We start from the raw sequence: 23,837 nt of genomic DNA on the forward strand, positions 1-23,837 counted from the left end.
GGACAATCATAAGAGACAATTTACAACATTCACTTTTCCCATACAATTATACCCGAAAAGAAAAAAGGCTGACGGGATGAAGCCGAAGCTTATTACAAAACCAATTCCAAAAAAGTTGGGACACTTTACAAATTGTGAATAAAAACTGAATGCAATTATGTGGAAGTGCCAAATTTTTTACATTTTATTCAGAATAGAACATAGAGAACAAGTCAAAATTATGATTTGAAGGGAAAACTATGTTGATTTTAAATTCCATGGTGTCAACAAATCTCAAAAAAGTTGTGACAATGCCATTTTGACCACTGTGAGGCATCCCCTCTTCTTACAACAGTCTGCAAACGTCTGGGGATCGAGGAGACAAGTTTCTCAAGTTTAGATATAAGAATGCTGTCCCATTCTTGTCTAACACGCGTCTCTAACTGTTGAGCTTTCTTTGTTGCACCTTCCCCTTTATGATGCGCCAAATGTGCTCTATAAGTGAAAGAAGTGGACTGCAGGCTGGCCATTTCAATACCCGGATCCTTTTCCTACGCAGCCATGATGTTGTAATTGGTGTTGCATGTGGTCTGGCATTATCGTGTTGAGAAATGCAAGATCTTCTCTGAAAGTGATGATGCCTGGATGGGAGCATATGTTGTTCTCGAATCTGAATATACCTTTATGCATTGATGATGTATTTCCAGATGTGGAAGCTCCCCATGCCACATGCCATCATGCAATCCTATACGATCACAGATGCAGGCTTATAAACTGAGTGCTGATAACAACTCGGGTTGTCCTTGTCCTCTTTAGTCAGTATGATATAGCGCCCCAGTTTTCAACAAAGAACTTTGAATCGTGATTCGTCTGACCACAAAACAGGTTTCCACTTTGCCACACTCCATTTTAAATAACCCCTGGCCCAGAGAAACGCTTGCGCTTCTTGGTCTGCTTTAGAAATGGCTTCTTCTTTGTACTGTAGAGTTTCATCTGGCAACGGCGGCTGGTACGATGGATTGTGTTCACCCACAATGTTTTCTGGAAGTATTGCTGAGCCCTTTCTGTGATTTCCCTTACAGTAAACATTCCTGTTTGCGGTGCAGTGCCGTTTAAGGGCCCGAAGATCATGGGCATCCAGTATGATTTTTCGGTCTTGACCCTTACACACAGAAATTGTTCCAGATTCTCTGCACTGTAGATGATGATTACTTCAACCTTTTTGCAATTTTTCGCTGGTAAACACCTTTCTGATATTTCTCCACTATCTTTCTGCGCAACATTGAAGGAATTGGTGATTCTCTACCCATCTTTGCTTCTGAGAGACACTGCCACGCCGAGAAGCTCTTTTTATACTCCAATCAAGTTGCCAATGGACCTCATTATTGGTAACTGGTCCTCCAGCTGTTTTTTTGTGTAATTGTGTAAGTGCAATTGACTTTTCCAGCCTCTTATTGCTACCTGTCACAACTTTTTTGAGATTTGTTGGCATCATGAAATTTACAATCAACATATTTTTCCCTTATAATGATACATTTTCTCAGTTTAAACTTTTGATCTGTTCTATTCTGAACAAAATATTGAAATTTTGCACTTCCACATAATTGCATTCAGTTTTTATTCACAATTTGTATAGTGTCCCAACTGTCACCAAAATTCACATGCACATCTCTTCTCATAAATTTTTACAGGCGGTTAGCGCCACGAAAAGCCTTTATAGTGAATCTTTTAGTGAATTTGGCACTCAGTGTAGTGTCTGAACTGCTCCCTTCAGAAATGAAAATGCTTTTAATGTCTTTATGGGCACACACGTTTTTCTTTACTTTGTGCTAGAAGCTGTCTGCTTGCCTCTCTCATTTCAAGTTCCACCCACTGATCCATAGATTAAATCTTGGGAAAGAGTAGTGACCAGGTTGAGACAAGAAGTGAAGATTTCTGAGCAACAGCAATAGTATGGTTTCATGCCAAGAAAGAGCACAGCAAATAGCATATTTGATTTGAGAATGAAGAATCATCTTTTTGTTTTGTTTTTGTCATGTACACATGTACATGAAATTTGACCTCTGTATTTGACCCATCAAATTGTGCACACACTGGAGCAGGGTCCTGCTTAAACACCCAGGGGAGCAGCTTGATTTGTTGGTGTCTTGCAAAAGAACGACATAGAAATGTGTCAGGAGATGGTCTTGAACCATAGTACCCATGGTGGCAGGTTTAACAATCTTAACAACTCGGCCATAGCTACTGATTAAAAAGTATAGCTAAGGGCAAAAAAGCTCATATGTGTCTGGATTTAGCATTGAGACTGTCAAGGGAGAGTTCTGGTGTGGTACTGTTTGAAGAAATGCACTGTATGCGATGTTGGGATCATCATCTAAGGTCTATTCAAATGATGATCCCAATATTGCATACAGTGCATTTCAGTCTACCATTATTTCTCTATACAATAAACATTGTCCATTAATAAAAGTCACAAGAAAGTATAATGGTCTAAATAAGGCATGGATGGCGAAGGGGATAGAGAATGCATGTAAAAAGAAAAACATTTTATACAAAAGATTTATTAAATTGAGAACTATGGAAGCTGAAATAAAGCACAAGAACTACAAAAATAAACTATTGAATATTATACGAACAAGTAAGAAAGATCATTACCATGCATTACTAGAGCAGAATAAAAGCAACACACAAGAAATATGGAAAATACTAAATCATGTAATTAAAAATAGCTACAAAAAAAAGAGATTATCCAGAATATTTTATAAAAGATAAAAATATTGTTATTGAAAAAATTTCAGACATAGCTAATGATTTTAATTAGTATTTTGGTAATGTTGGCAGTAATTTGGCAAAAGAAATCCCAGAGCCAAGAAACAAACATGAAATAGATAAGCACATTATTCATCCACTATGTGGTTTAATGCTGTTAATAATACAGAATAATTAAATGTTGTTAAAATATTAAAAAATAAAAAGGTCCACTGACTGCTTCAACATTGATATGACATTAGTAAAAAGTATTATAAAATATGTTGTGCAACATAATACATATATATGTAATTTGTCATTTAAAGCCGGTATATTTCCATCAAAAATGAAAATAGCAAAAGTTATTCTTATTCATAAAAATGAAGAAAGACATATATTCACTAATTATAGACCAATATCACTGCTGGCACAGTTTTAAAAAATTCTAGAAAAAATATTTTCATAAAAACTGGACAATTTTATTGAGAAACATAAGCTTTTAAGTGAAAATCAATATGGGTTTAGAGAAAAACAGACCACCTCACCTCATGGAACTCGTAGAAGCAATATCTGCTAACATAGATAATAAAAAATGTACTGTTGGAATTTTTATGGATTAAAAAAAAAAGCATTTGATACTATAGATCATTCTATACTAATGAATAAATTAGAAAGATATGGCATAAGAGGTTTGGCATATAAATGGATAAAAAGCTATTTGGATAATAGATATCAGTACTTACAGTTTAACAATATAAAATCAAAACACTTGAAGATTACTCATGGAGTACCCCAAGGGTCTGTGCTAGGCCCCAAAATATTTATATTGTATATAAATGATATCTGTTGTGTCTCAAAAATATTCAAAAGTGTCTTATTCGCCGATGACACAACTCTCTATTGTTCAGGAGAAAACCTGAAGCAGCTTCTGACTACTGTGGAGTATGAATTACACACATAAAAAAATTGGTTTCATATGAACAAATTATCACAAAACTTAAATAAAACAAAATCAATAGTTTTTGGTACTAGACAAACCACACAACGTCAAAATTATGGTAAATTAAATTGAAATAAAAAGAGTGTATGAAAATAAATTTCTTGGAGTAGTTTAGTTCAGTTATTTTGGAAGTCACACATAGATAATGTCAAAAGGAAAATGTCAAAAATTATAGGGATACTCTCTAAAACTAAGGATGTCCTGAATAAGAAATCATGATACACATTATATTGTTCATTATTATTACCATATCTGACTTATTGTGTGGAAATCTGGGGAAACACATATAAATCAAATACCGGCCTGGTTTTCAAATGGCAAAAAGTAGCCATAAGATTTATTAATCTATCAAAATATGCAGAACCTTTTTTTTTTCTCCAGAAAAATTCAATAAAATTTAAAAAAAATATGCAGAACCAACACAGTCACTATTTATTAAATTAAATACAATGACATTTTATGACTTAGTTGAGTTTAAAATAGCACAAATCATGTATTAAGTACACAACTCTACTTTGCCACAGTACTCAGAAGCTTTTCGAAATTAGAGAGAGTTCTTATAACATAAGGGGTACAAGTGTCTACAAAAAAAATTAAAACAAGAACAAATATTAGGCAAAGGTGTGTTTCTGTAAAATGTGTTCTTTTGTGGAATGAGTTTGGAACTGACCTGAAAAGATGTCAGTCACTTGCTGAATTAAAACAATTGTTTAAAAGCAAATCAGACATGAGCTGTAAAAAATGTATATATGCTGTAATTTCTTTGGATGTATCGGTATGAGTGTAATGAAAATTGTATATGTGAGTATGAGGATATGATTTATAAATGTATTATGGTATATGTCTATGAATTTCATGTACATAACCATAAACCAAACCAAACCAAGAAATCGTGAGTGGAGGAGAAATATGTCCAAGACACGTATGAAAACAGTGAGACAGTGAAGGAAACCTAGAGAGGTGGAGGTATGCACCGGAGTGACAACAAAGGAAGCTCAGTCCCAGTAAGGCAGAGGACATCTGTGTGAATGAAAGTGAGGCCGGTGGATAATAGTGACGTTACAAGGAGTAGAAGTAGAAAGGGGAAGGAGTTCAAGTTCTTGGGATCAAGTGTTAAGCGCAACGGGCAATGAAGTAGAAAGGTAAAGAAGAGAGTACAGGCAGGATGGTGCAGGTACAGGAAAGTATCAAGAAGTGATCTCTGACAGAAGAGCACTAGAAAATGTTTGTAGGACAGGAATGAGACCAGCCATGTTGTTTGGTTTTGAGACAATAGCAATGAGACAGAGTTGTAGGTGGCAGAGTCGAAGATGTTGAGATTATCTTTGAGAGAGATGCACTCTAAAATAAAATAAAATAAAAAATCAGTCATTATGTTATTGTAAGTGCATAGTAGGTTTTCACACATTAATACATGTGTTCAATTGTTGACATATGTTCATATGTTCAAACTCTTTGAGGCAAGTTGTTTAAACAAAAAGGTCAAATTTGAATATGTGAACTTGACTTTATGTGCTAAGTTTAAAAGTAGAAGCTGGATCTTTTAGCCACAAAGCCATATTATTGCGCTGCACATAGGCCTATAGTGCTTGAAAGTTACATTTGTTATATATAGAATATTAGATGGCTCTTAGTGGAGTAAAACGATACTTTTATAAACACCCTATCATCCCTACAAGTTAAAAAGGCTATTGAGGAACCTTAATCTGAACAAAGGGGGTGACTTGGTGGAAAAATACACCAGATCAGTCTACAATCTGCCGCTAATTGCTGGTGTAACAGTCACCTGCGTGGCCAAAACTCATACTCTTATGTTGGAACAATTTATATTTATTTATAAATTATGGATAATTTTAATTTTGTTGCTTCATTTGTCTAAACATACATTATGGTGTATGCAGAGGTGGCAAATCCAGGTACATAAAGTAAAAACCCTGCCAGTTTGGCTTTAGCCCCTGCAAGCTAGCTTTCTAGCTAGCTCCCGAACAGGTAAACGAGCACCTTGGGAGCTAGCTAGCTTGCAACTGGGGCTAAAGCCAAACTGTGGCAGTAGAGTTGCCACTCGTCCCGTTTTTTTTCCAGAATTGTTCTCTTTTTTTAACCAGCTGTCCTGGAAAACTAAAAATCTCTCCCAGGACACAATTTGTCCCGTTTTTTTTAGGAAGAATGCCAAAAGATAATTTGATTTTCTTAATTCTGTAGTCTAAAAATGTCCCCTGAGCTACTGTGGAACTCTTTGTTACCGAGCGTGCCGGCGGCGGCACATTTCCGTAGGTGCACTTTGGATTACCGTAACTCTGGCACCATTTGTGCTATCTGAAAAATTCCAATTGTGCCTGAAAGCTAAATCCTTGTGCTTTACAGACAAAGTACTGCCATTAAGGTAATTTCAGTCCTCCTTTCATGGAAGCCAGGGAAGTCGGTGAGTCAGCGGGATTTTCAGACATTTCTACATCAATTTGAACAAAAAATGTATATCGACACTTGTATTATTACATGGTGGCTCTTTATAGAACCAAGTGTGTGACTTTGTAGTACGTACGTAATTGTGGGTGACGTTTTTCTAGAATAGTTACACATTGCCACATCGTGTTTGTATCTTATTGTTATTTTTAGAGTGAATGCCTTTTTTGTAGTTTACATTGTGTGTGACTAGCTGAATAATGAACATTACACTAAGTTCAGTTAGGTTTGTGTTGAGGGACATACATTGCATTACAGTCTCTCTCTCTCTCTCTCTCTCTCTGGTAAAAAAAAAATCTCAGCTTTTATATACATTTGAACAATCCCTTTTTCCTCATAAATCAATAGAAAAGCCTTTATTGGCTATTACAGCAAATAAAACGCATCCTATAGTTTCTGATCAGCTTTTTGCATGACTCGGCTGATATTTTTGCCCATTCATCTTTAGCGGAGCTTTTCTTGTCATCACCCTGATCTTTAGTTCCCTCCACAAATTTTCAACTGAATTCAAGTCTGGACTGTGTGGGCCACTGAAAAACGTTAACATTTTTGTCCGCGAACTATTTCTTAACCACTTGCTGTGTGTTTTGGGATTTTGTAATGATAAAATGTCCACATATTCAAAATTTGCCGGGGGTATGAATAATTTCGGGCTTGACTGTTAAGGCCCGAGCTTGGTCAGGTGTCCCTTTCCCCCCCACAAATCCAAGGTGGCAACCCTATGTGGCAGGGGTTTTATTTTCTAGACCTGGATTTGCCACCCCTGGACTATGCAAAGAACTTAGCGTGTCATGGTGAATTTTCAGCAAAAATTCTTAAGTTAATGGGCTTTTTTATTTTTTTATTTTTACAGTGTGAGGACGGAAGGTATAGGTATGAGCTCATTAGACAGCACAGACTGGAAGGTTTGGAGACAAAGCTAGAGATGCCATGTGCAGAAGAGGGATTCTGGCTAATGGCTACATCAATAGAAGCTGAAAATGGAGCTGCCAGGTACAAGAGGCAAAGAGGGACCCCAATGAGGTGATTTATGGATCTGATGAGGGAAGACTTGCAAATAGCTGGAGTTACAGCAGACGTTGCAGAGGACATGGACATGTAAGAGGATGTTTCACTTTGGCAGCCCCTAAATAGGATTATGGGAAAGAGAAAGAAGAAGATACTGCCTTTAATTAAATTACAAAATTTCATTTTAGGGATCACAGCGTTCTGGTACACTTAACGTAGCAGTAACTTAAAACCCGTAGCTGCATAGAATTCTCGTTTGCTATGTACACATACAGTGTATTTACTGCAGCACATTCCTGGAGCAGCTATTGAGCTCTCTACACTGGATTGTTTTCATAGTGCAGTTTTGAGAAAGTAAGCATGCGCATATCGATAAGAAAAAAAGTGAGGGATGATGAAGTTTACTCCCTAAAATTAATAAATTATATGATTTGACATGGTCAGAGAAAACATTAGACAAGACATTCTTTACATTAAAGAAAAGTAAGAAACTGTGTTCTACAAACACTATCTATCACCCATCAAGTTGAGATATTGTTTTGAGACGCAATGATGTTTATTTATTTTATGGAAAGTAGCACAATGCACAAATAAATGAACAACAGAAACACAACAGAAAGGAAAAAAATAGAAAGATTAAAAAAAATAGACAAGATATTTGCTTAGCATCATCAATGTTGATGGTTAGAACAGATTTCCCATTTGACATGAAGTTGTTCTTATGTGAATTAACATTAAAATTATATTCTATGAGTAATAATTGGCACTAAACTGTTCAGTTAAAAAAACAAAAAAACAAAAACAAAACACTACTAGTGTGGGGCTCACCAAAAATCATTTGTAAAATTAAAATTTTCAGAAAATCATGGGGCGGCAAAAATATTATTAGAGTGATTAAACAGCCTTATAGTAATTGTGTTATGATCAAACTGTTTATTTTTCCTTGAAATCCACCTATAGTGTAACTTAGGCTAACCACATCTCAGTATTGTTTCATTTTACTTATTAATATTAAACATTCCAAAATGTATCTTAAAAATGGGCATGGAGAAATGACCCAAAATAGTATTTTTTAGTTGCATTTTCAAGACTTTAGTGTTGTACACATTATATAGAGCAGAAATGGAGAAACAGACTTTGAACTTGACACTGCAATAGCTGCTACATACCAACACTTGGGCAGTGCCTGGGCATGCCTCAGATGCTTGTGTTTACAGCTAACAAAGCCACAGCAGAACGGAAAGAAAAATGAATAAAGTTACAGAATCCATCCGGAGAAACTGAAAAACCGTCAAGATAATGGCCTCTTCCACCAAATTTCCACCTTTTTTACCATAAATATTATCGCTCTGTCATACACACACTCACATTAAAATAAACTTCCAGGTGAACAGAACAGGGAAACTGACAGACTAAATGTGAGGGGTGGAGTCCACACAGTAACAGGCACGTGGTTTTTCCAAGTGTATGCCTGAACCTAACAAGCAAATTGCATGCCATTCAAGAGAAGTGTCTCTGCCAGACACATAAGACTCAAGCAGCTGATCAAACCGAGACTCGCCACAAAAGTGACCACAAATTGCTACTGCATAGAACTATTTCCAAAAGAAAAACAAGGACAGAAAAAGAAAGGACACAGGTACTTTCTTTGCGCCTTACATTACATACAAACTCTTGTACTTGGATTACGTTACCATGTCAACAGGATGTACAGCACGTCAGAGAGCCTCCTCTCACAATTCAGGTGTTGCTCAAAAGTAATCCCCGGGTGCAGCCGGCTGCACAGGAACAGACTGAGAGAGTTGCAACCAGTCTTCCCGGCACTATTTTCACACTCCCTGTTTGTCTATTCCCAGTTCCCACCCTCCTAACAATCTCCTCCCCCATTTGTTCATTACCTCCCTCCCTCGGCAAGACTTTCTGGATAGCCATTAATTTGCCTTGTTTACCTGACATGCTAACACCATACAAATGGGAGTAGCCTACAGGGAATACCAAAATACATGGGTTTTGCAGTTTGTCAGTATTGGGCTCTGTCAGTTGTTGTTTTACTCTTTTTGGGTTGTTTAAGGACAGCAAGATGGGATGCTGATTATACCATACACTCATTCATCATCATTTAATCTTTTCTAATTCCACGCTTTTTCTTTGGCACGCTAAATCATTCAACGTTTATGTAGGCATTTTTGTGTGTGTCTACATCATGCAAAAACCCACAAGGAATTGAGGGAAAACATATTGTGGTTCGATGAAATTCAAGATGAACTTTTTTGGCCATAATTCCAAAAGTTTTGTTTTGGCATAAACACTGCAAGCCCTTTATTGTGCCGTGGTGAGTGGCCATGTAGTGCTACAAATTAAATTAAATTAAATCTTAAATAAAGCACTTTTTTAGGATCTGAAAGTGGCACGAAATTAACTAATTCAAGCCCAAAATGTATAAATATGTTTTTAATGCTTTGTCTTGCACTCCCAAAAACGTATTTATACGTTTTTAATGTGTTTTATTTTTATTTTATGCGAAAGCATACAGAAGGATTTGATACAGCTCCTGAAGAGATGGTTTAAAGCAATGGTAGTTATTACAAAAAACGCCCAGCAGGTGGCAGCAGAGTATGAGAAATCAGCCAGGGCCATGTTGCAACAAGTTATTTTCCTCAGTGTTTTAAACAGATTTGTGAATAATGATGAAACTTAGCTATATTCAAATGCTAATTGCTGCAACACAGAAACAAATACAAATATACTTTTTTCCTGATGAAAGAAGAGACTCTTTCTTTTGGTAGGTTCCATGTTTTTATAGCAATAGATCAGAATATTCTGTGGACCTTGCAAAATCAGTCAAAATCCAGTAAACCAGCCGGGAGCGAAGGGGGTTGCTTCAGTGAAAATGGCTGAGAGTGAATGAGTTAAAAAAAAAAATGATATTTTGCAGGTGAAAAAAATGGCTGTTTCTGACATTAGACAAGGATAGATCTTGGTCAAATGTAATGCAGAGATTCCTTACAGTGCAACTGGTGATTATTGCAAAACCGACACGAGCCATTATATCATTATCATCTTGCATTATATCATTATCTATATTATTATCATTCTCATCATTGTATCATTAGAGATGTTGCCTCTTGGAGGTGCTGGGAGCCAATGAGTATAATTTCAGTTTGACATGAGTTTAGTAATAAGAAATTATTTTGCACAGTGAATGTGGATATGTGCAATGCATTGCACATAAGCGTTCCCGTGAGGTGCCCAACTTTTTTGCCAATTTCCATCAGCATAGGGTGCATAACAATAACAATTGATGATAAACAATGAACACGTTAGTTATTAGTCGAGGCCAAAGTCATTACTTGGGAGGTTCTTATGCAATGGAAATATCATTTATTACACCAGTAAATGGGTAGAGCTTTAGACGCAACCAACAGGACATATTTCTAGTCTACAGCGTCCTCTATGTTGGTTCTTTGGCTGCAGGAAGTCGATCATTTTGCTCTTTAATGAACCTTAACGCTAACACTTTTGTTGCAAGCTAGTACAAAGGGTGTGTGTGGGGTGGAGGGGGGTCTTTGGATTTGGGGGCGGCGGCGGGGCTGGGTTGTGGTGGGTGGCAGGTGTGGGTGAGGGGCGGGGGGTGATGAGGGGAGCCCCCCGCTCCCCTGTGGGCCGGTGGGGTGCTTGGTGGGCCTGCCGTGCCCCGTCCTGCTGCGTTGGGTTGGGGGCGCGGGCCGTGTTGGGGTGGGGGGCGCTCCTGGATTTGCTCTCTAGCCGGTGGCCCCTGTGGGGCCCGGGGGTTGTCCCTTGGCGCTGCCGTGGCCTGGGGGGCCCTGAGGTGTTGCGCTTGCTCTGTCCTGGCAGGGGTCGACAGCTCTCCTCTTTGGTGGAGATTTTCATGCATGCCAGATCCACCACACCAGCATCTATCGAAACTCAAACACAATCTGCTTCTTCCTCTGGTCGTTGAATCGGTGAAGGCTGGTGTCTGTGGATCTCACTCTGCTTCATCTATCCTTCCTTCCTTTCCTTTGGTCTCTTGAGGTCTCCCTATTTGGTGGGAATTTACATGTTTCTGGGGTTGGTGAAAATTTCTGGTTGGTAACCCGGTGGGTAGTAGGTGATGGCTGGTCAGTGCTGGATTTAATTTTTCTTTCTTTTCTTTGATCCTTCCTCGGGTCTCCTGACAACTTCACGACTAGCTGGATTTTGAAGTATTCGGTTTAGGTGAACGGTATGGGATTTTTAATAGGTTTTAGGTGAATTAATGAGCACACACATATGCACACCCGCACATACAAAAAAAAAGAACAAGGAAAAAAAAGAGAGAGAGAGAGCAATGATGATGACATGTCGAATCTGTAAGATTACCGAATGAACAATACTGAGCTCTCGCATAAAAAAAATAACAATAATAATAATTCAAACTGAAATTTGATTTCGTTCATTAAGAAAAAAAAAGTGAAGATATATATTGTATGTAGTGTTGCATGATGTGCTTCTCCTGGCTTCAAATATTTTCTTTGTAAAATTACATTTAACTTGGCTTGTCAAGACAATTCAGTTTTAATAAGTAGGACTGGATAATTTGCATAACAGAGCAGAATTTGTTTTTGTTTGCAAATGTAATGAGAGAAAAAAAGATACTGGTCATTTTGTTCTGTTTTTTGTGTGTGATTTTTCTTGGATATATACATCTTGGTCTTGGGTCCATTTCACAAAGCACGTTTAACAACGAGACTAACCCTGAACAGCGAGTTGAAATGCCCTGAGATAGGAAACTGCGTTTTCGGTTCCAAGACAACTAATTTGAGTTAGTTATATCAACGCAGAGTAGTTTCACCTGGCGTTTCCACAACACTAAAAATATCACATCAATAGAGCCCCGATTCGTCGAGTCACCATGGCAACGGGGAAGCACCGCCCTCGGCTTCCGTGTATTTTACCCCTCTCAACTGGAAATCTAAATGCGATCATATGGCGAATTTGAACATGTGCAACACCGCAGCGGCTCCCCATAGAGGAAGGCGGCGTGGGAGAACGTTGCTGCTCGGGTGTCGGGTGAATGCACAAATTTAAATGTAGTCCTTTGCAAACACAATAATATTACAGGGGAAACCAGTTGAATAGTGACTCATTATTTTTTTTTAGGAGCAATCCTGCAAGGGAGAAGCGCACTTTATTTAAGATAAAATATAAAAACATTATTCAAACGTTTATAAGAAAAAAAAACAGAGCGTAACACACAATATATGCTGTGATGTGAGCACATGACTACGGTGCCGGTAATTTTGCAAATGTAAACACGGATTACCGGTAAATTGTGTATGCAGATGATGGACTGTGATGTGAAACTGTACCGCTCAATAAGATAACTGTCCGGAAATGCCAGCATATCTATGCGCGGTCTGATAACAATCTCACGACGAATATTTAATTCCCTGCGCAAAAATGTGGCAACTTCATCAATAGGGTCATTGTCAAAAGGACATGCCATGTTCGTGACTTTACGCTATAGACTATAGGCGTATTTACGCAAAAACCTGCCGCAGCGGACTTTCTGAATGAGGAAATGAAATGTCGTGTGTGTGGCTGAAAGGAGGCGGGGACCGAGAAAACCTCAAGGTTCATTGTGAAAAACCTGTATTTCGACCAGGTTTGGTTCATGGAACATGTTACTAGGGTAACTGACCGAGAGCCTAAATTACCTCTTTTTATGAAACAGGCTAGAGTTATCTCTTTTTCACTGGTTTCAGTTACCTCCCTTTCTGAATTGGAAAACGCAGAATTTCCCACATTTCAGGGTTTCTTGACCCAGAGTTCTCACTAAACGTGCTTTGTGAAATAGATCCCTTGTCTCAATCTCGACTCCCAAAAGTTTTGGTCTTGTCTCGGTTTCCATACTCTCTGGTCTCGATAATGGCTTGGCCTCAGTTGGTGTGGTTTTGACTACAGCAGTGGATGGGGCTCCTAATACAATTTTCAATTTTGCTTGGTGCCCCAATTTGGTCAGGGGCAGTTCTGATTGTTCTCTGTTGTCTTTGTTTACTTGGATTCTCTGTTGTTGTTGTTCTGTGGACAATGTCACATGCTGGAGACAGTTCCATGTGTTTCCTAATGATTCTCCATGGATGACACACTGTGTAAAACAACCTATCCGAGCAAGGGACATTGCATTCTACTCTGGAGACCAGGAGGCATACAATGCTGCTAAAGCTATTCTCAGGAGGGGCATTAAAGCCAAATATCACTACCGGAGGTGTATTGAGGCCAGGTTTAAAAACACCACAGACCCAAGACAAGTCTGGGAGGGCATCAGGGCCATCACATACTACAAGAGGTAACCACCATCACCCTCAGCTAACAGTCCCACTCTGGCTGAGGAACCTAAACCTCTTCTATGCCTGTTTTGACAGGGACAACACCGACCCTGTCCTGCCCCCCTTCCCATTGACCGACCCCGCTCCAGTCCTGAGCATGCGTGAGGTGAGATGTACTTTCCGCATCATTAACACCAGGAAGGCGGCTGGTCCAGATGGAGTTCTGGGCCGGGTGCTGAAAGACTGTGCTGCGGAGCTGGCAGACGTCTTCACCTCTATCTACAACACTTCACTGTCCTGCTCGCTGGTCTCTGCCTGCTTTAAAGCAGCTACAATTGTTCCTCTTCCAAAACAGTCCAATGTCACATGTCTGAATGACTACAGACCTGTGGCTCTCACCTCCATCCCTGCCAAATGCCTGGAGAGACGAGTCATCAAACACATTAAAGCTGCCCTACTGCCATCACTGGACCCGCACCAATTTGCATACAGAACGAACCGGTCAACTGAGGACGCCATTGCCACGGTGCTGCATGTACTTTTAGAGCACCTGGAGCATAAAAAAAATTATGCACGGCTCCTCTTTGTGGACTATAGCTATAGCTATAGCTCGGCCTTTAACACCATCCGGCTGTTCAAACACCGGTCCAAGCTCCACCAAATGTCCTTTATGAACAATAATAACACCCAACAACAACAATAACTTCGAACCGGTTTGCATTGTTGCAGAATGTCACTACTCTTTTCTCAATTTACCCTTCTTATTCATAACATTTGACGACCATATTATTTGATTAAATGTTACGGTTTTGCACTGATGCACATTCTCAGGTATCTGAATATTTCTGCTCTGCACTTTATTACCTTAAATTGCGCTTAGTGTTCGAATGTTTACACTGGGTTATTTTATGGGTATTTATTTTGTGGGATTTTGCACTTTACCAACTCTGCTGTATGGATGCTTCAAACGAAGTTTCGTTTTTACTTTGTGACAAGGTCAATAAATATTCTTAATCTGAATCTGTTGTTGTTGTTGTTTTTTGGTGGGGACTTTAATAATGATACTTTTTTTCTATCCAGCACTATGTGTTACCTTTGCTTGCCTTTTTATGAGTGAATACCTTTTTTGGCTATACCCTGCACTCTTGCTTTGCTTTGCCTGCTTAACAATGCAATGTACAAAAACCAAAGCCGTGTCACTGACTGTATTCAATAGAATAAAACTAAGAGAGAAAGGATTAAGCCATGTGTTATCTGTGTTGTTTCCTGCCTCTCTTTAATTGATTTCATTTGTTCTATTACCTCTGTGTCAGCCAATCAGTGCTCAACTCTTCATCCTAGCTGTTTGTATTGGGGTACATGCTGTTCACTTTCTCTCCTTTCTTGTCAGGTCATTGTCTTTTTAACTTGATATGTTTTGTGGTGTTACTTTTTTTTCTGTCCTACCTCATAAGCAATTTTGTTACTTTTCAAGAGGAAATAAATTGATTGGCATGTGAATCCACCTGCCTTCAACATACCGTTAGTAACGTGCACTGAGAGTTGCTCACATTTCTGCCACTTAGCTCGGCAGATAAAAAGGTTTCTGTTGTTGATTCTCTTATATTGAAAAAGTTTACCAGTAACTGTGAAATTGTGTTTCAAGTATTTTTTGCTAGTATTGAATGGAGGTTAAAAATGTGGTATTGTGACAACATTGTGCTCAGATGAACTTTATATGGCGTTTTCACATCAGCTTGTAATGTAACTCATGCTGCCATTGTTGTATTTGCATTTTTGCTCATTTCGTCATTTACGTTAATTGTCTCTGGACCAGAGGTGGCAAATCCAGGTCCAGAAAGTAAAAGCCTTGCCACCGCTTGGCTTTAGCCCCAGCCCAGGTACTAGACATCTAGCTAGAGCTAGCTCCCATGGTGCTTGTTTACCTGCTAGGGAGCTAGCTAGCTAGCATCAATAGCTAAAGCCAAATTGTGGCAGGGTTTTTACTTTCTCGACCTGAATTTGTCACCTCTGCTCTGCACTGTGCAGGGCTCTTGGTCAACCATGAAATGTGTTAGCAATGAGCAAGTTTTGAGTGCTTGTGACTCACAAGTTGTAAGGTAGATGTGCTAACCAATAGTCCACACCCCTTTTACTTTAATAACAAATGAACATTAATGCTTTTTAAATTGTGAATTTTAAGTATTTTAACAGGAGCCACTAAAATACTTAATGAGGTTTACTTCTAAAAGGAAGACTCCGCTAACATACTATTAGCTCACGCCCTGTATTCATCCCTGCCTCTTCATATATCTTACTGAACTGTCAACATCATGCAAATGTTGTGGAAACACGCCTGATCCCAGCAAAGCCCTGAGGGCAGTGCTCACCTCTTCTACAGTTTTACAAGACAGGAACGCACATGCAGACTGTGAAATTGAGAATGTGACATAAGTCTATGTGGCGTACATTCATCCTTTTGGTAGTTTTGTTACTCTCCATGCAAAATGTATTTGTTATTGTTAATTAAAGTGCAGCACTAAATACTGCTAATTGCTATTAAGGTAAACACATGTCCAGTTTATGTGCTCCAAAGAGCATTGGGAACAACAAAACATAAGCTAAATTTGCATATAATTTTATTTTTATTTTTTTACGTTTTCATTCAGACAGAGAGAGAGAGAGAGAGAGAGAGAGAGAGAGAGAGAGAGAGAGAGAGAGAGAGAGAGAGAGAGAGAGAGAGAGAGAGAGAGAGAGAGAGAGAGAGAAAATTAAAGCTGACCGGTGGTTTGATGAACAGGTGACCTCACCTTCAGTCAGTCGTTTGGCTCTACTGCCAACCTCTGTAACCCATTGGTGTTTCAAGAACATTTATTTAAGGCAAATATGTTTTTTTTCATACTATAAATGTATTAAAAATAGACTTTCTTTGTGAATGATGTACCACAATCTGTAGCAATTTCCTTACTCATAACTCAAGGGCTCAGTTTAAAGGTTGTCGTAGCTAGCATACAGTACATTATATGGAATTGTTCTTTTGGGTATCAATCACAGTAGTGAAATTGTTCCGTAGTCAGACACCCAGGTAATTTATATGCAACACAAAGTAACAGTGACCCATGTCACCAAATGTAATCTTCTGCTCAAACCACACATGCCTGTGGAATGACTCACACTCTGTCACCACTTCCACAGAATGGCGACGGCTGCTGGTCAGGACACAGGCCTCTGCCAAGGTTCACAGACACAACCCACATATGACTGTATACCACATAATCTGCTTTGAACTACACAATGACATTTACTTGGGAGGTTGTATTGTTACCCTATAAATGCCACCAGCTCTACCTTAAAGGGGACTTTGGTTTAGGTGCATTAACCTAAAACCTTTGAGTCCAAATATATTGCAATTAATGGGATTTGACTTTGGTTTCAATCACACACACAAAAATCTGTCTCAATATGTCCCAATGATGTTTAAAGGGGAAGTGAACCCAAAAAGTTTGTTTACAATAATATGTTCTATTAGGGGTGAACCAAAAAATAGATTTTCATAAGAATTGCGATTCTCATTTAGTACGATTCAGAATTGATTTTAAATGTGCCCCCAAAAATGTTTATTTAAATTATTTTATACTGTCTTGCCCTTGTTTGTGTGTGTCTTTATTGGGAACGGTGTTCATGTTGTACATGATTTGGCCACTTAAGGGCAGTGTGGTTCTGCACGTTCTGATACACTGTTAAGTTGTAGCCACATTAGAGAGCAGAAGGAAAAAGTCACGATCAAGTTATTCCAATAAAAGTTGTGTTTTTTTTGCAACGTAGGAAGAGCATATGAGTAATGTTAAGATGCTTATCTGTATAATAGCCGTACTTTTGAGTGATAAAAGTGCCACGAGTCGCGCACTAATTAGCATTAGTGAGTCAGACTGGTGTGTTCATGACGATTCTTTACACATCTATAAATTGAAGCAGAAATCATTGTCAATCAAATCATTTTGAATCAAAAATCGTTCTGATTCGAATCACAGACCCAAAAATCAGAATCAAATAGAATCGTGAGACAGTCAAAGATTCCCATCCCAATGTTCTATGCAGCCCCACTAGCTATAAACACGGTATTCTGATTAATATTGCCAGAGGTGGGCCCTTCCGTCTCTCCAACAGCCAAAAAATACAGGGACTGAGCATCCGACTGAAACAGGTTTTCGTCCGTCGATTCAGGTCAGTACAGACAGTCCGTTTCAGTCTGTGTACTTTTTCGAGCCTTCGTGTCATAAAGCACTCGCCGAAAATGTGACCACTTGCCGAAAATGTGGGCATTCCTCAGGAACGGGGCCGACGGAGAGACGGAAGTGCCCACCTCTGAATATTGTGTTTGTGGAATATGAGTTAAGCAACAAAATCAACCCATTTTTATACATCTCAAGGGGCGGCCATTTTGCCACTGGCTGTCAACGGAAAATAACATCATAGTGGCTCAGGGTTCAGGTAACGACCAATCACGGCTCACCTGTGTTATCTTTTGGGTTTAGGGTTGTTTTTTGGTTTGGGTTTTTGTGTTCTTGTTTGCTGCATATGGTGTCTAGACGGACGCGTACGCGGCGCGTTTTGATATCTTTCCACTCTGGAGCCCGGTTTCAAAAGTGATCGATTTCAAGCTCTGAAACCGTGCCATCGTGTGGACGAACGGTAAGAAACTTGTGAGGATATATTGAAACTACCTTTTGTGTGGACGGTGTCTTAGTCCCCTGTTTTTGGTTCAGTTCTTGTTGGTCCATTGTTGTTGCTCTCTGTTGATGTCAAGCCTTGCCTTTTACCTACCGTTTACCTACGTTTTGCCACGCCAGGATTTCAAACATTGTAGTTTTTTTCCGGACTGTGCCTTGTCACCACCTCATTTTTGTTCTATTAAAAATCCTTATTGGACTTCACTTCTGCCTTGTCGCTCTGCTTCCCTGCACTTGAGTACTCAACCACGCTACCTTCCTGACAACCTGTTTTTTAAGATGAGCCATAATTGGTCGTTACCTGAGCAAAATGGCCACCCGAGATTGGATAAAATGTTTAGACTTTGCTTCTTAACTCATATTTCACAAATGCAATATTAATAAGAATGCTGTGTTTAGACTAGGGGGGCCTATACAACAATGTAATTGTCAAGAAAATGTTGGGGTTGACTTTCCCTTTAACATCTTACTTGAAATACTTTTCAAATTGTTTGTGTCTCCATGTGCATGTTTCCTATGTTGTATATGCACATGCAAAAACACTACAACAATGTGAACTGCAAAGTTTTCTTGTACAGCTACAGAGTTTGAGGCATTGAAAGTGAATCCATGAAAACAGAAACCAATAATACGTAAAGCATTTGGAATATTTGTACGCACGTATACGATGCAACTGACAAAACGGAAACATATATACACAGTATATACATACATATATACTTACATTCACTTGTTTAAAATAAGGTCATTGTCCTTGCCTCCGTGTCCTGGAGGTGATCTGCTAAAATTTGGTAAAGGTCCCATTCAGGCTGATGGTCACTCGTAGTGTCTCCTTTTCACAGCCAAACTTTCCCAGCCACCTGCCATTTCCTTCTCAGCATACAGTCAGGAAAAAACCTGTAGCACAACTTCAAACTTGCCCTCCGTGTTAGTGTTGTCTATTGTTTACACGGTGCTGTCAAGACTGCTGAGCACAGTGTGTGTGCAGAATCTGGTATTGGGTGTGTATGAATAGCGTACAGGGTAAGGACAGAGGCTTGCAGAGCAAGAGCAGCTGACTCAGCACATTCTAGTTTGGTTGAGTGCTCATCACACAGCAATGTTGGCGAAGACGTGCCACATTATCCTCTTTCAACCAGCACCCTGCAATCACATCACATCAAGTCAAGTAAAGTAAAGTTTCATTAGAAGGCCAAAAATGGTGCGTAATTCCCAAAATAAACTCAAAATGGCGGACTTCCTGTTAAAAATAATTGTATTGTGTATTCTACAGGCTGTCCATATAGTCTGGACACAGAGGTGAAAATACCATTGGCCTTACACATTTCAGAAATAAATGTGATGAAATCAACACTTTTAATATACAATATTTTTTACTTATGTTTTATTATTACTAAAGGAATCATCTTCTTGTATTACTTATTATAGTTACCTTATTGGTGAACAATTTGACAAAGAAAACACACACACACACCAACTAATAGTATAGATAAAAAAATTAAAAAATAATTGGCCAAATTATACGTGAGGTAAGCCAGCGATTATACAGGGACAGTGCTGGTTCTGGCAGGGCCACTCCAATTTGGTTTCTGGCCATCACCCGAAAAGGCTTAATGTACAATTCTGAATTATTTTTAGTTAACGACTTGAAAAAAATGACCATATTTCTTATCAAAGGGTCGGTCTACCTGGAAACTTGTCGGGCTACCTCAATTTACCATGTTAGGAGCCCGGCTAGCTCCTTAGCCTGGCTGGCTAAATCTCAGGCCTAGAGTGTACAGTGGATTAAGAAAAAATTGAAGACGTCGTCATAACATTAAGGCCCAGTTTCACAGACAAAGTTTATATCAAGACACGACTAGGCCTAAATCAGATTACTAAAACTAGGTAATTTTCGTGGCTTGCAAGAGCGTGTCTTAAATTTGTCTTAGTTATTGTATTGTATTGTATTGAAAGTAAATGCCATACTGCTGCTATTGAACATATGAGGAGTACTTGGGCTGCAATTTGCAATGAATTCAATGCAAATGAAAATGTAACCACAAGAACGGTAAGGCAACTAACTGCAGGTGAGACATGTCTGTTATGATATCTCAAATGCCAAATTTCTTGATATTGCTTACTTACATTGAACTATCTACTCTGTAGAAGAAACCAGATAATGACCATTTGGACCAGGGGTAGCCAAGTTTGGTCCTCGAGAGCCCCTATCCAGCCTGTTTTCCCAGTTTCTCTCCACTAACACACCTGATTCATAATCAGGATCGTTTTCAGGCTTCTGCAAAGCTTGCTGATGAACTGATCATTAGATTCAGCTCCGCTGAAAGAGGGAAAAATGAAAAACAGGCTGGATAGTGGCTCTCGAGGACCGAACTTGGCCACCCCTGATTTGGACAGTGGACAAGAAAAACTGAACCCAAATTAGTTACCACTTGTAAATACAAATTATTGCAATGTCTCTACTATTATTTTTATTTCATTCTAAGGATGATGTGAGTTTTTCTAACTGTTTTCCCAGAGTAAATTACTCTAACCCTTGTGAAGGAGCCATTGCACAAAGACTGAATCCTCCACATCTGCTATGGCATCCCTGAAAGAAGATGCTGTCTTCCAGCAGAGACCAAGAAGGATGTCCATGCATGAAAAGATAGCCTTGGAATTCCGTGAGCAGAAAATTTAATACAGTATATGGAAGTTAAATTAATTAATTCTACCCGTTATATATATGAAATTAGAAGAGAGAGCTATTCAAAGAAAGATGTATGAGAAAGCTGTGTAATGAAATACATTGTCAAAATATTTTTTCCCACTTGAGAGTATTTTCCATCCATCCATTCTCTGAATTGCCTATTTCTCACAAGGGTCACGGGGGTGTTGGAGCCTATCCCAGCTGGCTTCGGGCAGTAGGCGGGGTACACCCTGGTTGCCAGCCAATCGCAGGGCACACAGAGACAAATCATTCACATTCACAATCACACCTAGGGACAATTTAGAGTGTTCAATTAACCTGCCATGCATGTCTTTGGAATGTGGGGCGAAACTGGAATACCCGGAGAAAACCCACGGAACACTGGGGGCGGAAGGGAAGATGGGAGCACCGGAAGACGGGCGGCATCCCCGAAACCCAGGCCCGGTGGGAAAAGGTCCCGGTCGTCACGCCAGCGTACCTAGTGAAAGCTAACCCTGTTACTGAGATCGCCAGCTCGCCAACTGCCGAACTCTACCCCTACACCGTGGATGTGACCCCACCCAGTGAATATACAAGTGTGTGTGTGTGTCCATTATTTTAATATTTTATACAAAAAATCTGACCATGCCTGCAGGGTTCACAAACTTTTGAGCAGCACTCTATATATATATTAGTGCTGTCAAAGTTAAAGCGTTAACTGATTGATCACAAAAATTATCGCATTAATCATGTATTAACGCAGATTAATCACACTATTAATTTTGAGCGCAGATGATCCTTTAGCTAACAGCGGATGGCTACGTTAAAGGTAGCACAGGTTGTGTTGAGCAATAAACCTAACTAGATGTATTAAAGTAAAGCGTTTAATAAATGTTTGTGTATGACATTTAGAATGGAACTATAGGGGTCAATTTTTTCCCATTTTAAATTATGCAAGTAATTAACTCATTAGAAAAAGAGGAACATATAAGCGTGTGCAGTGGATCAAAAAATATTGAAGACGTCCTCATAACATTAAATGTCAAAACAATTAAATAGCAGATGCTCTTTAAATATGGCGGGCAACATTTTTTTGATAAAAAGCCTTTTTAAGCGATTAATCGTAGCAGTATCGGGGCAGTAAAACACAAGGTAGTTTTGTTCCATTATGGAATCCTAGAAATAATAAATCCTTGTTTTTCTGATAAATTAAGGCTCGGACACTTTTATTCGGGAATAAGCACGTGTCTTTGAATAAGAAAAAAAAGGGCCTATGTGTAACTGGTACCACAATAAGACGTCAATGAAATAATAATAATAAATTATAATAATAAATGAATAATGGAGTAAGTAAATAAATAAATAAATAAATAAATAAAACAAAATAAAGGGAACATTTCATAGGGAAAGTGAATGGTTCAATTTGCGGCAAATACCAAACCATTCTGAATAAGTGTGCTTGGTGAGTAAATCAGGAATGCATGTGACTGTGCGGGGAGTGGGAGAGAACAGTTGAACAAAAAAAAATGGATGAGAAGTGTTGCGAGAATGGATGTTTTTTTACAATGTCTTCAACTGTGTGTTTGGTGATATTTATGAGAGAAATGCAGAAGAGGCTTGTGTTGGAGGAGCGGCGGCTCTAGAGTTGACTGTTAAAAAAAATATATATATATAGGGGGGAAGGGGGGCTGAACTGGTGGGTTGTCTCCAGGGGGAGGGTGAGGGAGAATGATGGAAAAGTTGTGGAAATGGCACTGCGGAGCACGCAGCTACAGGCCCTTCGAATGAGGAAGTGGAAAACAGGTTGTACATTGCTCAGTTACAGAATTAAGTGGCAGTTAAAGTGTCATGTCCAGAATCTTTCAGGTGCCCACCCGAAGCAGAGGAATCTTCCAAAGGTCCAGCTTTTCCTCCTCATCGGCCTGTGACTCGTTCCCAAATCTTGCAGGCACCCATGTTAGCCAAAGTTGACCCGCCCACTGGTAACTCTGCTATGCTTTACAAACCTTTCTCTCCCACTGATGTGAGTGTGTGTTGATGCAGAAACTTCCGCCTATGCAATCTGGTGGTGCCAATTTGCTTCAAGCAGTACAGAGAGCGGTTACGGGACAAATGTTAATAGCAGGTGATATCCGTGTTCTTTTTATATAATTATGTCTGCTTTTATATATTTTTATATATCCTTTCTCCCTGATAATTAGGCTCTTAGACGAGAAAATTATTTAACCTTTGTTTTTCCTCCCTGAGTGTGTCATTCCAGATCTAATATTCGCTCCCAAAGCAGATGAGGAGGCCGCTGCTTTTGTTGATCGGCCCTCACTGATTACACTCTGAAAACAGGATACGCCCCTACGGCCTCCACCTTGCATTCGCAAGTGTTCCGAGCAGTCATTTTGAAGGGCGTTCCCAAGTCTGTGGCACAGACCATGGAGGCCAATCCGGATCTTCCCGGTGCTGAGGTTGACCGGTGGTTGTCACTTCTTAAACACCATTTAAGGAGACATGCTAAAGAAAAAGAGTCTAAGGTAGACAAACACAAAAGTACAGAACCACAACTTGCTATGGTGCAGTTGCATAATTTGAAAAAGCAGGAAGAAAACACTCTTGCTGTGATCTCATCTCCCTCTGTCGATTCCGAGTGCATGATGTATCAAGCAGGTTCATTCATGGGTCAAGGTGCGCCCCCTGGGTGGCCTAACATGTGCTTCAATTGTGGACGGCCTGGTCATTGGGCCCGCGATTGCAGACAGCGACCTCAAGCGTCTGGGTGGAGAGGCAGAGGCCAACAAACTGCACGCCGCAGCAACAACATTCCCCTGTGCCAAACCAACAGTATCTGCCTCTATCTGGTGGACAGTTTCCACAATGATGGTGCCCTGAATCCACATGCTCTGCACATGACTGTTCAATGTTTTTTCACAGACTCTTGCATTCTTTTGTGTTTGCACCTA

General features: G+C 39.4%; 1 protein-coding gene across 2 annotated transcripts in view; it reads right to left on the reverse strand.

Annotated features, from left to right (window-relative positions):
- The window catches only part of LOC147170363 (kinase suppressor of Ras 1-like), a 31,752-nt gene extending 22,715 nt beyond the window's left edge, over positions 1 to 9,037 (reverse strand). For both annotated transcript variants that reach the window (XM_086081213.1, XM_086081212.1), the window contains exon 1: positions 8,893 to 9,037. In XM_086081213.1, the coding sequence (XP_085937339.1) occupies positions 8,893 to 8,895 (3 nt within the window). In that variant the 5' untranslated portion in view covers positions 8,896 to 9,037. The remainder of the gene's footprint in view (positions 1 to 8,892) is intronic.
- Positions 9,038 to 23,837: the final 14,800 nt, after the last annotated feature.

This window comes from Leptonotus elevatus, chromosome 7 (assembly GCF_054856555.1).
Source record: "Leptonotus elevatus isolate MCC_2025b chromosome 7, RoL_Lele_1.0, whole genome shotgun sequence".
NCBI lineage: Eukaryota > Metazoa > Chordata > Actinopteri > Syngnathiformes > Syngnathidae > Leptonotus > Leptonotus elevatus.